General features: G+C 46.7%; 1 protein-coding gene across 1 annotated transcript in view; it reads right to left on the reverse strand.

The window, feature by feature from the left end:
- ANKDD1A (ankyrin repeat and death domain containing 1A) overlaps positions 1–13,440 on the reverse strand; it is a 114,156-nt gene extending 100,716 nt beyond the window's left edge. The window contains exon 1 of the mRNA XM_073618348.1: positions 13,303–13,440. Within this exon, the coding sequence (XP_073474449.1) occupies positions 13,303–13,336 (34 nt within the window). The 5' untranslated portion in view covers positions 13,337–13,440. The remainder of the gene's footprint in view (positions 1–13,302) is intronic.
- Positions 13,441–15,294: the final 1,854 nt, after the last annotated feature.

Here is a 15,294-nt window from a genome sequence, read left to right on the forward strand (position 1 = left end):
AATTGGTCAGGCACGAGCCTAGATATGTATTGTCTGCTAAACAGTGGCGGTCGGTGGTCATTTTTTTGGAGGAGGTGGAAAACAGCAACACCCCCCCTCCCGGTTGGCCGGGGGTCTGGTGCACTTACCCCATCTATGGTGGGCAGCGCTTCTCCCGGGCTTCAGCCAGGGGCTTCCCAGCGACGGCTTACCCTTCCCCTGCTCTCCATGGGCATTGTGGCAGCTTCCGTTTTCCTCCCTCCTCCTCGGCAGCCGATTAGGACTCTTCTCTTTTGGGCCAATCGGAAAATGGGTCGCAGACCTGCTTCTGATTGGCTGGATTGAGGATCAGTGTTTTAATAGCGAATATTAATTTGCTGTTGTAACACCTGGGTGGACTCCTGGCGCAATGCTCTGCGCCAAGAGCCCACCCTATTTTGAAGCCTATTAGAGCCTCTGGCTCTAATCAGGTGCTTCAAAAAAAACGCCGCTGCTGTAATTCATGCGTCTTGAAAAGGGCTGGACGCATGAATAGGGAGTGGCGGTGTTCTGTAAAAATAGTGGCCGTGGATAGAGCATGGGGGTGGCGGCCGTGGATAGAGGGGGTGGCGCTCGGGCGCCTCTGGTGCTAAAGGATACCGTTATTATCCGTGTAGTCAATACATATTTACAAGCTCACTGAGAAGCCTCCTGATAGTAATACTGTCACATTCTCTGTGCCTCCTTCTTCCTAATGTTAAATGCATGCCCACCAATCGCATGGATGTCGTCAGTAAATGCCAAATCAAAGCCACTCAGGCTTGTGTTAGGAACTTTGGGTCTACATAGCTCCAAGTGAACTGGCCTCAGTCTCCCAAAACTGATGATGGATAAAAAAAAATACCTTGCAATATGGAATACAATGGAACAAGAAGAATAAGAAATATTGGAATACTTCCATTACCTCGGTATATGGTTCAATGAAAACCTGAAGAACGAAGTTGACGTCATAGCTGGAATGGCCAAGGTCAAACAAAGCTTCTGGAGACAATAGCTAATAAAGGACTATCTCCCTCTAAGCACAAATAAAAGACTAGTACAAATCTGATCCATTCTCAGGAGCAGTAACATTTTCCCTCACAATGTTTGTAATATCAGGCGTTTTGAATTGTGATGCTACAAGAGGATCTTGAAAATCAGCTTGATGGACATGGTCATGACTGAAAAGGTGCTACAAAAGAGTCCATGAAACCAAACCACATCTGTGGGAAAGAATATGGAACAGAAAATGCAACATTTTTTGGCCATATTGCAACAAGCAACTCAACTGGAGAGGAGGATTGTGGAAGAGAACAAGGCAAAGAAAAGGAAATTGAGAACATAGTGGATCGATGACCACAAATGGGGAAAGGTGTGACGTAAAGCAGAAGATTAACCCGACAAAAGACAAGGCAAATTGTAAAACGATGGTGAACAGAAGGTGATGTTGCCTTTTCAGAATGCCTCTGTCAGATCTGTCAGTGCACTGTGCCCCAACCCCAATGGATCCATACTCACCAAATTTAGTTGACCTCATATAGCTTATGCCAAAAGGGATCAAAAGAAAGCTTTCCACAACTCTGCTGTGCGTGTCTAGGTGTCCTTAATGCTGTTTATTGTTAAGTGCCTCTCTGGAACCCATGGATCATCTGCCTGTAGTTATTAAAACTGCCGCTGCCCGCCACTCTGAAGATGAAAGCCGATGCTATCTGTGTATAGAGCCGAGAGAACCACTCACCCCTACTCGTACGGGTTTCGTCTCTCAATTAGACATCATCAGGAGGCATCGTACGAAATTCGTACGAGTAGGGACGAGCGGTTCTCTCGGCTCTCTGAGTCCATACATAGCATCGGCTTTCATCTTCAGAGTGGCGGGCAGCGGCAGTTATAATAACTACAGGCAGATGATCCCTGGGTGCCAGAGAGGAGAGATTAAGGACACCTAGACACGCACAGCAGAGCTGTGGAAAGCTTTCTTTTGATCCCTTTTGGCATTAGCTATAAGAGGTCAGCTAAATTTGGTGAATATGGAACGATTGGGGTTGGGGCACAGTGCACATGGAGGTACTGGTGACACAGCAATGATCTCACAGAGGCATTCTGAAAAGGCAACACCACCTTCTGTTCATGGTCACCCCCCATAGCAGTTTAACCACTGCTGTTCCAAAGCAGCCTTTCTCAACCAGGGTATTGTGGCAATGGTGCCATGCCACATATACAGTATCACTAAAGTGGATTTCTTCCATGGTACTGCACATTTGTTTGTTCTGGCAATCGTGTTCCCCCAGCATGGAGACCAAGCCGTTTACTCTCAGGAGCTGGTAAGACTGACACCCGATCACGTGTTCACTGTGATGGCTAATGATTTCATGGAGCAAATCAGCCACCAGAACAGGGAACACCTCATTCAATATACAGTAAGTACCATACCTTAAGCTGATTTAAGGGAATAAAAAAGTGCAAGCTCACCTTCAGCTCCAGGCCATTCAAACTGTGCACATGCACAGTGTGCTCTCTCAGTTTCAGCTGAGCTTAGCATTTGCAACATCGAGACGTTCAAACTACACAAGTGAACAGTGGGCTATCTCCTATATGAGCTGAGCTCAGTTAGAGAAGTGCACATACTTTGCATGCGTGCGGCTTGAATGGCTCAGAGTGGCCTCTAGGGGGCGCATGATTGTAATGTCCAGCCTGAAGGGCCAGCAGTTTTTTTGGAGAGGCCTCCCAACAGCTGCGTGTGTGATAGAATGTGCACCATTTAAAATAGGAGGAGCACTGGTCTGTACTATTCAGAGAATATGGAATTGTATAGGGGGATTTGGGGAAAATCTTGCTGAAGGTGAATTTACACTTTAAGGCTGGGTTTACACTGCAGCACGCTCCGGCTCACAGCAGGAGTCCGGTGCGTCCCCATTCAGCGTTTGCGGTCCGATTTCATACCAAAAAGACGCAAAGGGCTCCCATGATTGAAAAACGATCGAGAAACGCTGATTTAAAGCAACATTTCTTAACTTTTTTTCAGTTACGGCACCCTTTTAAGTATGCAAAATCTCAAGGTACTCCAGTCTGAAATGCAAAAAAAAGTAAATGTTATTTATCAATGGGAAAACTGGGCCTGGGAAGATTGACAAAACCCCCTTATTGAAATGAACTTCACATTAGAAGTCCCCCTTAGCATCAGATGTCCCCCCCCTCCATCACAGCAGAGTCCCCCTTCACATCAGATCAGAATCCCCCATATATGCCAGAGGTCCCCCCGTCACATCATATCCCCCCCCCCATAGATGACATCCCCCCCATCACATCACAGATGCCACTATACATCAGAGGCCCTTATACATGGGTCCTCCCATCATATCAGAGCCTCCCCATCACTACAGAGTCCCCCCCCAATCACACAGTGCCACCATCACAGAGCCCACCCAATCACACAGTCCTCCCATTACAGAACCCGCCCAATCACACAGTCCTCCTATTACAGGAGCCCCCAATCACACAGTCCCCTCATTACAGAGCCCACCCAATCACACAGTCCTCCCATTACAGAGCACCCCAATCATATAGCCCCCCACTTATAGAGCTCCCCAATCACACAGCCCCCCCACAGAGCGCTCCAACTCACAGTTCCTTCTTCACATCAGAGCCCTATCATTTGGCTCTAGAAGTGAGGCAAACTGCAAGTGAAGAGGGCTGAAGAAGGCAAACATCTGCCTTCTTATGAATGCTGGGGGTGAGCCTGCATGAGCTTTGCATTTCCATGGTGCGGGTGAGCCAGCCACCATCATGGCTCTAGATTATGTTTGGTTGCTATGGTGCTGGCAGTTGGGCTGCCTGCACCATGGCAACTCATGACACTGATCTGGGTAAACTGGGTGTCGGCACCCTTGGGAAACCCAGGCGGCACCCTGGTTTAGAAACACTGGACTAAAGTATATGAGGTGAATTTCATTACCAGATGCTTGACAATCTAGAACAGGGGTATCCAAACCTTCTAAACAGAGGACCAGTATACTGTGCTTCAGACTTTAGGGGGCCCAGACTGTGGGCACTGGGAGTTGAAAAGGTCCTGATGTCAGTGGGAAAAAACAATGCCCCATCTTTGGTGTCAGTGGTAGGAATTGTGACCTAGCATTGGTGTCATTGGGAGGAATTGTACCCCTTCATTGGTGTCGTTGGGAGGAATTATGCCCCATCGTTGGTGTCATTCGGCACAATTTGGGAGGAATTGTGCCCCATCATTGGTGTCAGTGGGAGGAATTATGTCCCATTGTTGGTCTCATTGGGCTCAATTGTTAGTGTCATTGGCCGGAATTGTGCCCCATCGCTGGTGTCATTGTGTCCAATTGTTGGTGTCATTGGACAGAATTGCACCACATTGTTGGTGTCACTAGAATTGTGCTTCATAACTGGTATAATTGGGAGGGATTGTGCCCCATCAATGGTGTCATTAGCCCCAATTGCTGGTGTCATTGGGAGGAATTTTGCCCCTTCATTGGTGTTGTTGGGAGGAATTATGCCCCATTGTTGGTGTCATTCGGCACAATTTGGGAGGAATTGTTCCCCATCCCTGGTGTCAGTGGGAGAAATTATGCCCCATTGTTGGTCTCATTGGGGTCAATTGCTAGTGTCATTGGCAGCAAATGTGCCCCATCATTGGTGTCTTTGGGTCTAATTGTTGGTGTCATCGGGAGGAATTGTGCCCCATTGTTTGTGCCACTAGAATTGTATCTCATCATTGATGTATTGTGCACCATCAATGGTGTCATTAGGCCCAATTGTTGGTGTCATTGGGAGGAATTGTGTCCTATAAATGGTGTCATTAGGCCCAATTGTTGGTGTCATTGGGAAGAATTGTGTCCTATAAATGGTGTAATTAGGCCCAATTGTTGGTGTCATTGGGAGGAATTGTGTCCTATAAATGGTGTCATTAGGCCCAATTGTTGGTGTCATTGGGAGGAATTGTTCCCCTTCATTGGTGGCGGGGGCGGGGGGGGGTGTGGGGGGTATGCCCTATTGTTGCTATCAGTGGATAAAATAGTGCCCCAAGGGCCATATAAAAGCAAGCATAGGATCTCATATAGACCATGGATCTAGAAAAACAAATATGGCACTTTGTAGATGTTTCTATACGGTTATAAACTCGGGGAAAATGTTCTATTTTTTGTCTATGCCTGTGCGCTATATTCATGTTTAGGATATCACTGACATATACCGGATTACAGCAACTCACAGCCATTCATGTCCATGGGAGTCGGCATGCTGCACCTTGGATTTCCAAGCAGGGGAAATACGCTGGAATTTCCATTAAATGAACTCAACCGAGCGTGAGGTTTCTACCCGGTGACATCACCCATTGTTCTTGTACAGACTATACAAGCCAGCTATTATCACTATGGAGCGGTCTCCGCTACACGGAAAACATCACAAATACTCCCATACATTGTACACACTGAGAGGCCAAAGGTGCCTTTGAAAGTTTTCTGTACAGCAGCTTTAGGAACACAAACCATATGCAAATCACAGCAACCCCAAACAACCAATCAGAGGACGATTTAGTGTAAAAAGATCCAGTAAGAGGTGAAATGGTTCCCGGAAGTTCCTGCACTTTGTACAGAAATCGCAATACTTTCCCGAAAAGACACACTTATTAAAAAAAGAGGCTGGGTCCCCCGTGCCTCGTCGCTGAGGCCCCCGATCACACCAGAGCAATTTTTTGCTTGAAGCTCTAAAATGCACAACAAGCCAAATCCCATTCATTTCAATGGCCCCTGTTCACACCTGAGCGTTTTGTCGCCTGAAGCAAAACGCCCGTCGCTCAAAAAAGTACATGAGCTCCTTTTTGGCAGATTACAAGCGTTTTGGGCCCCATAGACTTCAATGGAAATGCCTGAATTCAGCGTTTTGTCGCTCGTTTTCTGCTCAAACAGCAACTCTCCACCCCATAATTTCCTCTCCCTCGCCTCCCCCTGGTGCTTTCTATTGGCTAAACAGAAAATGCCAGAAGCTGGAAAACACTTGTAATACGCTTCTAATATGCTTTAAAAACATTTGTAAAAAGCAGCAAAAACACTTGAAAAACAAAAACAAAAAAAAAAAAATGCAGAAACATGCCAGTAAATTGCTGCGCTCAGGTGTGAATGGAGCCTAAAACTTCCTCTCCTCTGACCACCGCTAGAGTTGCCACCTCATCCCTTTAAACCCGAACACATATGAATTACACAGGTTCTGAGGCTAATTAAATGCAGATAAGGCAACAAGTGAGTTTAATTACCACCTTAATCAGCCTCATAACCTGTGTAATTAATGTGTGATAGGGTTTAAAGGGATGAGGTGGCAACTAACCACCACCACCACCATCACCCCCCCCCCCCATCTCTCTTACAAAATTGGGGATTTTTTTTACTTTTAAAAGCAATTTTTTTAAAACATGTTTAACCTCATGCACCCTTCACACATCACTGACAGTGATATACAGTGCATCCAGAAAGTATTCACAGAGCTTCACTTTTTCCACATTTTGTTATGTTACAGCCTGAATTAAATTCATTATATTCCTCAGAATTCTACAAACAATACCCCATAATGGCAACTTGAAAGAAGTTTGTTTGAAATCTTTGCAAATTAAAAAAAAAAAAAAAAATCCCATGTACATAAGTATCACAGCCTTTGCCATGACACTCAAAATTGAGCTCAGGTGCCTCCTGTTTCCACTGATCATCCTTGAGATGTTTCTACAACTTGATTGGAGTCCACCTGTGGTAAATTCAGTTGATTGGACATGATTTGGAAAGGCGCACACCTGTCTATAAAAGGGCCCACAGGTAACAGTGCATGTCAGAGCACAAACCAAGCCATGAAGTCCAAGGAATTGTCTGTAGATCTCAGACAGGATTGTATGGAGGCACAGATCTGGGGAAGGGTACAGAAACAATTCTGCAGCATTGAAGGTCCCCAATGAGCACAGTGGCCTCCATCATCCATAAATGGAAGAAGTTTGGAACACCAGGACCTTCCTAGAGCGGGCCACAAGGCCAACCTGAGCGATCGGGGGAGAAGGGCCTTAGTCAAGGAGGGGACCAAGAACCCGATGGTCACTCTGACAGAGCTCCAGCATTTCTCTATGGAGAGAGGAAATCCTTTCAGAAGAACAACCATCTCTGCAGCACCACACCAATCAGGCCTGTATAGTAGAGTGGCCAGACGAAAGCCAATCCTCAGTAAAAAGGCACATGACAGCCCACCTGGAGTTTGCCAAAAGGCACCTGAAGGACTCTCAGATCATGAGAAATAAAATTCTCTGCTCTGATAAAACAAGCATTGAACTCTTTGGCCTGAATAGCAAGCGTCATGTCTGGAGGAAACCAGGCACCGCTCATCACCTGGCCAATACCATCCCTACAGTGAAACATGGTGGTGGCAGCATCATGTTGTGGAGATGTTTTTCAGCGACAGAAAGCATGATTTCACACATGAGTAGATACATCACAACATCTATGGCAGAATTGTGCGGCACGTCAGCCCATGAATGAGATATCAGGCCAAGATGGCGTCACAGGAACGCAGAGACATAGAGGAACATTGGGCTGGAAAGAAGTCAACGCTGGACTTCATGGACTAGTAGGCAGAGCCAGGAGTAGGGATGGGCAGGAAGGGAGGCTGCCTTGGGCGCAGTGGGGATTTTGGGGGTTGCTGAGAGTGGATTTCTGTTAGGATGTGGCGTTGGGGAGAATTTGTACTAGTAGGGACGATTGGGGGGGATTTGTGCTAGGAGGGAAAATTTGGGGGGATTTGAAGGGGGAGAGAGAGAGGATTTATGCTCAGAGGGCAGTTCTGAGGGGTAGAGGATGCTAGGAGAGGGTGATTTGGGGAGGGAGAGCATTTGAGATGGGAGGGGGAGATTTATGCTTGAGAGGGGGAATTTATGCTTAGGGGTAAGTGTGATGATTAGTGCTCTGTTAGGGAAGCCAAAGTACCTCAGTGCTAATTTAGAATTTTTTTTTTATTCCCTGGTAATTGTTTCATACTTACTAGTCTATGGAGTCCAGTGTGGACTTTTGCAGCCCAATGTTCTTCTATATCTCCATTTTCCTATGCTGCCATCTTGGCCTGACGTCACATGCATGTGCAGACATGCCACACAAGCAAACACAAGGAGAACAAGCAAACTCCATGCAGATAGTGTCCTAGCCAAGATTTAAACCAAAGACTTCAGTGCTGCAAGACAGAATTGTTCACCACCAGTGATGACCTCGAGTCACGAGTCCGTACCCGTCTGAGTTATACTTCCAAGAAGCTGTCAGCCACCAGCCAATCATAGGCAATGGAGGCATCCCCCCTCCCTACAGCTGCAAGTATAAACACCCCTGCAGCTGTGTGATGGAGAATGCCTCCACTCAGAGCTGGGACAAGGGGTGGGCAGAAGGGACAGCTGCTCTGGGTACAGTGGAGCAAAAAGTCAGAGAATGGACCAAGGCCAGTAAACTAATTCTACAGCATGCATTAGCGGTGAGGGAGGGGGCGAATTTCTGCATCCTTGCCCTAACTGAGCCAGCAGTCCAGGCTGAGCAGTTCCATAGTTGAACACAGATCATAATGGGAGCACTGGCTTGGGCTATAAGGGTGGACATAGTCCCGAATGCAGGGCTGGGACAAGGGGTGGGCAGGATGGGAAATTGCCCTGGGCACAGCAGAACAAAAGCACAGAGACACAGGGCAGTAAACTGATTCTACAGCATGTATTAGCAGTGAGGGAGGGGGTACAGTTCTGCATCCTTGCCCTAGACCAGGGGTCTCCAAACTTTCTGAACAAAGGGCCAGTTTATTGTCCTTCAGACTTTGAGGGGGCTGGACTGTGTCCGTGTGTGAGTAGAAAATGCCCTGGCGTGACTGGGAGTAAAGAATGCCCTATCATTGGTATCAGTGGGAGGAATATTGCCCCATTGGTGGTATTAGGGGAAGAAATAGTGCCCCATCATTGATGCCATTGGGAAGAGTAGGGCACCATTGTTGGGATTAGGGCTAGGAATAGTGCCCTATTGTTGATACCAGGGCAAAGAATAGTGCCCCATCATTGGTGTCAGTGGGAAGAATAGGGCCCTGCCGTTGGTGCCAATGGGAGGAATAGTGTTCCACCACTGGCCTCAATGGGAAGAATAGTGCCCCATTGTTGGGATTAGGGGTAGGAAAAGTGCCCTATTGTTGATACCAGGGCAAGGAAAAGTGCCCCATCACTGGTGTCAGTGGGAAGAAAAGGGCTCTGCAGTTGGTGCCAATGGGAGAAATGGGGTCCCATCATTGGCCCCAATGGGAAGAATAGTGCCCCATTGTTGGTATTAGGGCTAGGAATAGTACCCTATTGTTGATACCAGGGCAAGGAATAGTGCCCCATCATTGGTGTCAGTGGGAAGAATAGGGCCCTGCAGTTGGTGCCAATGGAAGGAATAGTGTCCCATCATTGGCCTCAATGGAAGAATAGTTCCCCAATTGTTGGGATTAGGGGTAGGAATAGTGCCCTATTGTGATACCAGGGCAAGAAAAGTTCCCCATCACTGGTGTCAGTGGGAACAATAGGGCTCTGCAGTTGGTGCCAATGGGAGAAATGGGGTCCCATCATTGGCCCCAATGGGAAGAATAGTGCCCCATTGTTGGTATTAGGGCTAGGAATAGTACCCTATTGTTGATACCAGGGCAAGGAATAGTGCCCCATCATTGCTGTCATTGGGAAGAATAGGGCCCTGCAGTTGGTGCCAATGGGAGAAATAGTGTCCCATCATTGCCCTCAATGGGAGGAATAGTGCCTCATTGTTGGGATTAGGGGTAGGAATAGTGCCTTGTATCAGCGGGAGGAATAGTGTCCCAATGGCCTGATAAAGGAAAGCAAAGGGCCGCATCCGGCCTCCCAGGCTGCAGTTTGAAGACTGCCCGAGACAAACCTGTACCGCCTCCACTGCCTATAATAGGCTGTCAGCTTTTACAGATTCCCGGCGGTATAGTGGAGACAGGTTTGGACTCGTGTCCGAACACACCTCAGTTCATCCCTAATTACCACTAAGCCACTGTGTTGCTCATATATATACCAACCAATCACATATCACCATTTAGCAGTGCAGGTGGATTTATGAACATTGATCTGGCATTGATTGGAATGGGTTAGTGAATGCTAGATCAGTTCTTCTCCAAAAGTTACTAAATAAAGACATCCCAATGAGAGGACATATGGCCAACTGAATCCAGAATTCAACCCAAATGTATTTATTTTAGGTACTTCTAAAGCACCAACAATTAATGCAGCCCTTCACGTATACTGTATATTGTACACTCACAACAGTCCCTGCCTAAGAGCTTACAATCAAAGATCCCCAACTCATACTTATCCATACTAGAGCCAACCTAGCATGTGTGGGAAAAACCCAAAGTACCTGGAGGAAACCCACACGGAGAACATGCAAACTCTAGGCAGGTTGTGCCATGGTTGGGATGCAAAATGATGCCCCCTAGTGTTGCTAGGCAGAAGATGCCCCTACTGTTGAATCACACTGGTTTGCAGTGGGGAAAAAAAAAAAAGAGCAAGCCCTAATTTTTTTCAGCACAACGCATGGGCGCATCAATGCACAGGATAAACAGGAGGACAGCACAGGTTTGTTTGTAGACCCTTCGCATGTTCCAGGAAGTGAGGGGGAAATGTGCATGATAAAACGCAATGCAGCATGCCAACATGTGTTTACCATCAATGCATATGTTGGGGTATGAATGGACCCTAAGGCGTGATTAAGATCAAATTAGATCAGTTTGAATTGATTAGCCAAGGGATGGAAATTTATTGATCATGTTGTATGCAGACAGGCAGCACACAGATATTTTGTTCATGAGTTGATCGTATTTCAGCCGACCAGACTTTGGGATTGCATGCTGAAAACAGAGGTGTGATTGATAAGTTATAACTTCCAACTATGGATTGAAATGCACTTCACCAGTGTGTGATATATCGATCGAATAGGTTATCAACTATACACTTATCAGTAGGATCGGACTACACACGCGACCCTCCTCCCCCCTCCATGTGCATCAATGAGCCCTGGCTGCCCATGACCCTGTCGTGGGTTCGCTGAGTTTTCCCCTTCCTTGAACTACTTTTGCAAGGTCCTCCTGACCACTGCAGACAAGAGCTGCAGTTACGGAGTTGCTCTGACCCGGTCATCTAGACCAGTGGTTCTCAACCTCACTCAACTACCACCAATGGGCCGTGATTTGGGAACTTCCCATAGCTAAAATGGCTCTTCTCTATACCACATCATTCATATTGATCTAAAGCAGCTGTGCAAAGTAAAGGAAAACCTGACAACATGGCCCGTTGGGGGTACTTGAGGACTGAGGTTGAGAACCACTGATCTAGACCAGTGTTCTCCAAACTCTGACCCTTTGCTTGTAGTTGTCGGGCCCTCGGGTCACTATTCCTCCTACCGACACCAACGATGAAGCACCATTCCATTCACAGACACCAACAGGGGGCAAAATTCTTCCCACTGACACCCAATGATGGAGCACTAGTCCTCCCACTGATATAAACAGGGGAGCATTATTCCTCCCAAAAACACCAATGATGGAGCACTATTCCTCTTATTGATATAAATAATTGAATACTATTCCTCCCACTAATGTCAATGATCGGGCACCATTCCTCTCACTGATATAATAGATGGAACATTATTCCTTACACTGACACCAACGATTGGGCACATTCCTCCCACTAATGCCAATGATCAGGCAAGATTCTTTTCACACCAATGATGGGGCACTATTCCTCCCACTGACACAATTCATGGGGAACTACTACTCCTACTGACACTAATAATGGGGCACTATCCTTCCACTGACACCAATGATGAGGCACTATTCTTCCCACTGACACCATTCATGGGGAATTATTCCTACCACTGACGCCAATCATGGAGCACTATTCCTCCAACTGAAACCAATGATGGGGCACTATTCCTCCCACTGACACCAATGATGGGGCACTGTTCCTACCACTGACACCAATCATGGGGCACTATTCCTCCCACTGACACCAATGATGGGGCACTATTCCTCCCACTAATGCCAACAATTGGGCACAACTCCTTCCACTGACATCAATGATGGGGCACTATTCCTGCCACTGACACCATTCAAGTGGAACTATTCCTCCCACTGACACCATTCATGGGGAACTGATCCCCCACTGACACCAATGATGGGGCACTGTTCCTACCACTGACACCAATCATGGGGCACTATTCCTCCCACTGACACCAATCATGGAGCACTATTCCTCCCACTGACACCAATCATGGGGCACTATTCCTCCCACTGACACCATTGATGGGGCACTATTCCTCCCACTGACACCGCTGATGGGGCACTATTCCTCCCACTGACACCAATGATGGGGCACTATTCTTCTCACTGACACCAATAATGGGGCACTATTCCTCCCACTGACACCAATGATGTGGCACAATTAATATGATTTTTTACTCCCACTCCCAGGGGTCCCAGTCCGCCCCCCCCCCCCCCCCAAAGTCTGAAGGACTAGCCCTTTGTTTAGAAAGTTTGGAGACCCCTGACCTAGACATTACAACTTGGCTCTTGTCAAAGTCGCTCAAATCCCTATGCTCACCCATTTTCTCTGCTTTCAACACATCAATTTCAGGGACAACATGTTCACTTGCTGCCTAATATATCCTCACCCACTTTCAGGTGCCATTGTAACAACATAATCAATGTTATTCACTTTACCTGTCAGTGGCTATAATGTAATGGCTGATCGGTGTAGATCGATTGCTCCTATTGATCATTTACTATGAGTTGACTCAAGGATGGTGAGAAAGGATGTTCAGATGAACAATTCTTCCAGGAATGAAAATCTAATTGTGTATGGCCAGCTTGGTGTCGCCTGTGAAGCAGATGACCCCAGTGATGAGGACAGATGTGACCATGGATGATCAGATGGCCATGGACTGCTCTGTGCTGGAAGCCCCCTTCCTCCTGTGTTGGGCACATAGAGCTGTCCATGTCCCCTGGTGGGCTCAGCCCTTCCTGTCATTGTTTCTATGCGATCCCTATAAGAAGGACAACATGCAACCCCCCCCCCCCCTCCTCAATAGTCCCAGATCCCAGGGACAACCACCGATCTGATCATCCCCAGCCCCCGACCCAGGCTCTAGGAACCCCCCCAGGTGCACACTGCTCCCCATAGACAACTCATTTCTACAGCAACACAGAAATAATCCGACCCCCCCCCCAGCCATGTATCGGCCGACTTACAGATCTCATCATCGCACAGCAATGCGCTCTCCATCGTGCGGCTCAGCTCAGCCTCATCTCTCCCGGTGTCAGCCCTTCCCCGGCCAGTCTGCTCCCTCCAGGGGGTGAGCGGAGGCAGTGCGCAGGAGCATGTGACGTCACGGGAGGGGCAGCGGAGGGTGGAGGGAGGGATCGGGGAGGGTGGTGTGCAGACAGCACCATCCCCATAGAAGAAGATACAATTCTACATGGATGGTTACATTTTATTTATATACAAAGTATCCAAACAAATACAGATTACTGCTACATGACACTATATACTATGTAAGGGGCATTCTTCTCACTGATCACCAATGTAAGGAACATTCTTCCCACTGATCACCAATGTAAGGAACATTCTTCTCACTGATCACCAATGTAAGGAACATTCTTCCCACTGATCACCAATGTAAGGAACATTCATTTCACTGATCACCAATGTAAGGAACATTCTTCCCACTGATCACCAATGTAAGGAACATTCTTCTCACTGATCACCAATGTAAGGAACATTCTTCTCACTGATCACCAATGTAAGGAACATTCTTCTCACTGATCACTAATGTAAGGAACATTCTTCTCACTGATCACCAATGTAAGGAACATTCTTCCCACTGATCACCAATGTAAGGAACATTCTTCTCACTGATCACCAATGTAAGGAACATTCTTCCCACTGATCACCAATGTAAGGAACATTCTTCTCACTGATCACCAATGTATGAAGCATTCTTCCCACTGATCACCAATGTAAGGAACATTCTTCCCACTGATCACCAATGTAAGGAACATTCTTCCCACTGATCACCAATGTAAGGAACATTCTTCTCACTGATCACCAATGTAAGGAACATTCTTCTCACTGATCACCAATGTAAGGAACATTCTTCCCACTGATCACCAATGTAAGGAACATTCTTCTCACTGATCACCAATGTAAGGAACATTCTTCCCACTGACCACCAATGTAAGGAACATCCTTCCCACTGATCACCAATGTAAGGAGCATTCTTCCCACTGATCACCAATGTAAGGAACATTCTTCTCACTGATCACCAATGTAAGGAACATTCTTCTCACTGATCACCAATGTAAGGAACATTCTTCTCACTGATCACCAATGTAAGGAACATTCTTCTCACTGATCACCAATGTAAGGCACATTCTTCCCACTGATCACCAATGTAAGGAACATTCTTCTCACTGATCACCAATGTAAGAAACATTCTTCCCACTGATCACCAATGTAAGGAACATTCTTCTCACTGATCACCAATGTAAGGAACATTCTTCCCACTGATCACCAATGGAAGGGACATTCTTCTCACTGACAACCAATGTAAGGAGCATCCTTCTCACTGATCACTAGGGATAAGCAGAACACCCCCGGTTCGGTTCGCGGCAGAACATGCGAACAGACCAAAAATTCATGCGAACACGCAAACCCCATTAAAGTCTATGGGACTCGAATGTGAAAAAACAAAAGTGCTAATTTTAAAGGCTAATATGCAAGTTATTGTCATAAAAAGTATTTGGGGACCCGGGTCCTGCCTCAGGGGACATGTATCAATGCAAAAAAAAGTTTTAAAAACAGCCGTTTTTTTCGGGGGCAGTGATTTTAATAATGCTTAAAGTGAAACAATAAAAGTGTAATATTCCTTTAAATATCGTGTCTGGGGGTGTCTATAGTATGCCTGTAAAGTGGCACATTTTTCCCGTGTTTATAACAGTCCCTTCACAAAATTACATTTCTAAAGGAAAAAAAGTCGTTAAAACTGCTTGGGGCTGTAATGTAATGTTGCCCCCCCCCCAGCTCATTACCAGGCCCTTTGGGACTGGTATGGATATTAAGGTGAACCCCACACCCAAAAAAAAAAAAAAGGCGTGGGGCCCCCTAGGCCCTATATACTCTGAACAGCAGCAGTATACAGGCGGTCCCAGGTTACAAACAAGACAGGGACTGTAGGTTTGTTC

This window comes from Aquarana catesbeiana, linkage group LG03 (genome assembly GCF_042186555.1).
Source record: "Aquarana catesbeiana isolate 2022-GZ linkage group LG03, ASM4218655v1, whole genome shotgun sequence".
Taxonomy (NCBI): domain Eukaryota; kingdom Metazoa; phylum Chordata; class Amphibia; order Anura; family Ranidae; genus Aquarana; species Aquarana catesbeiana.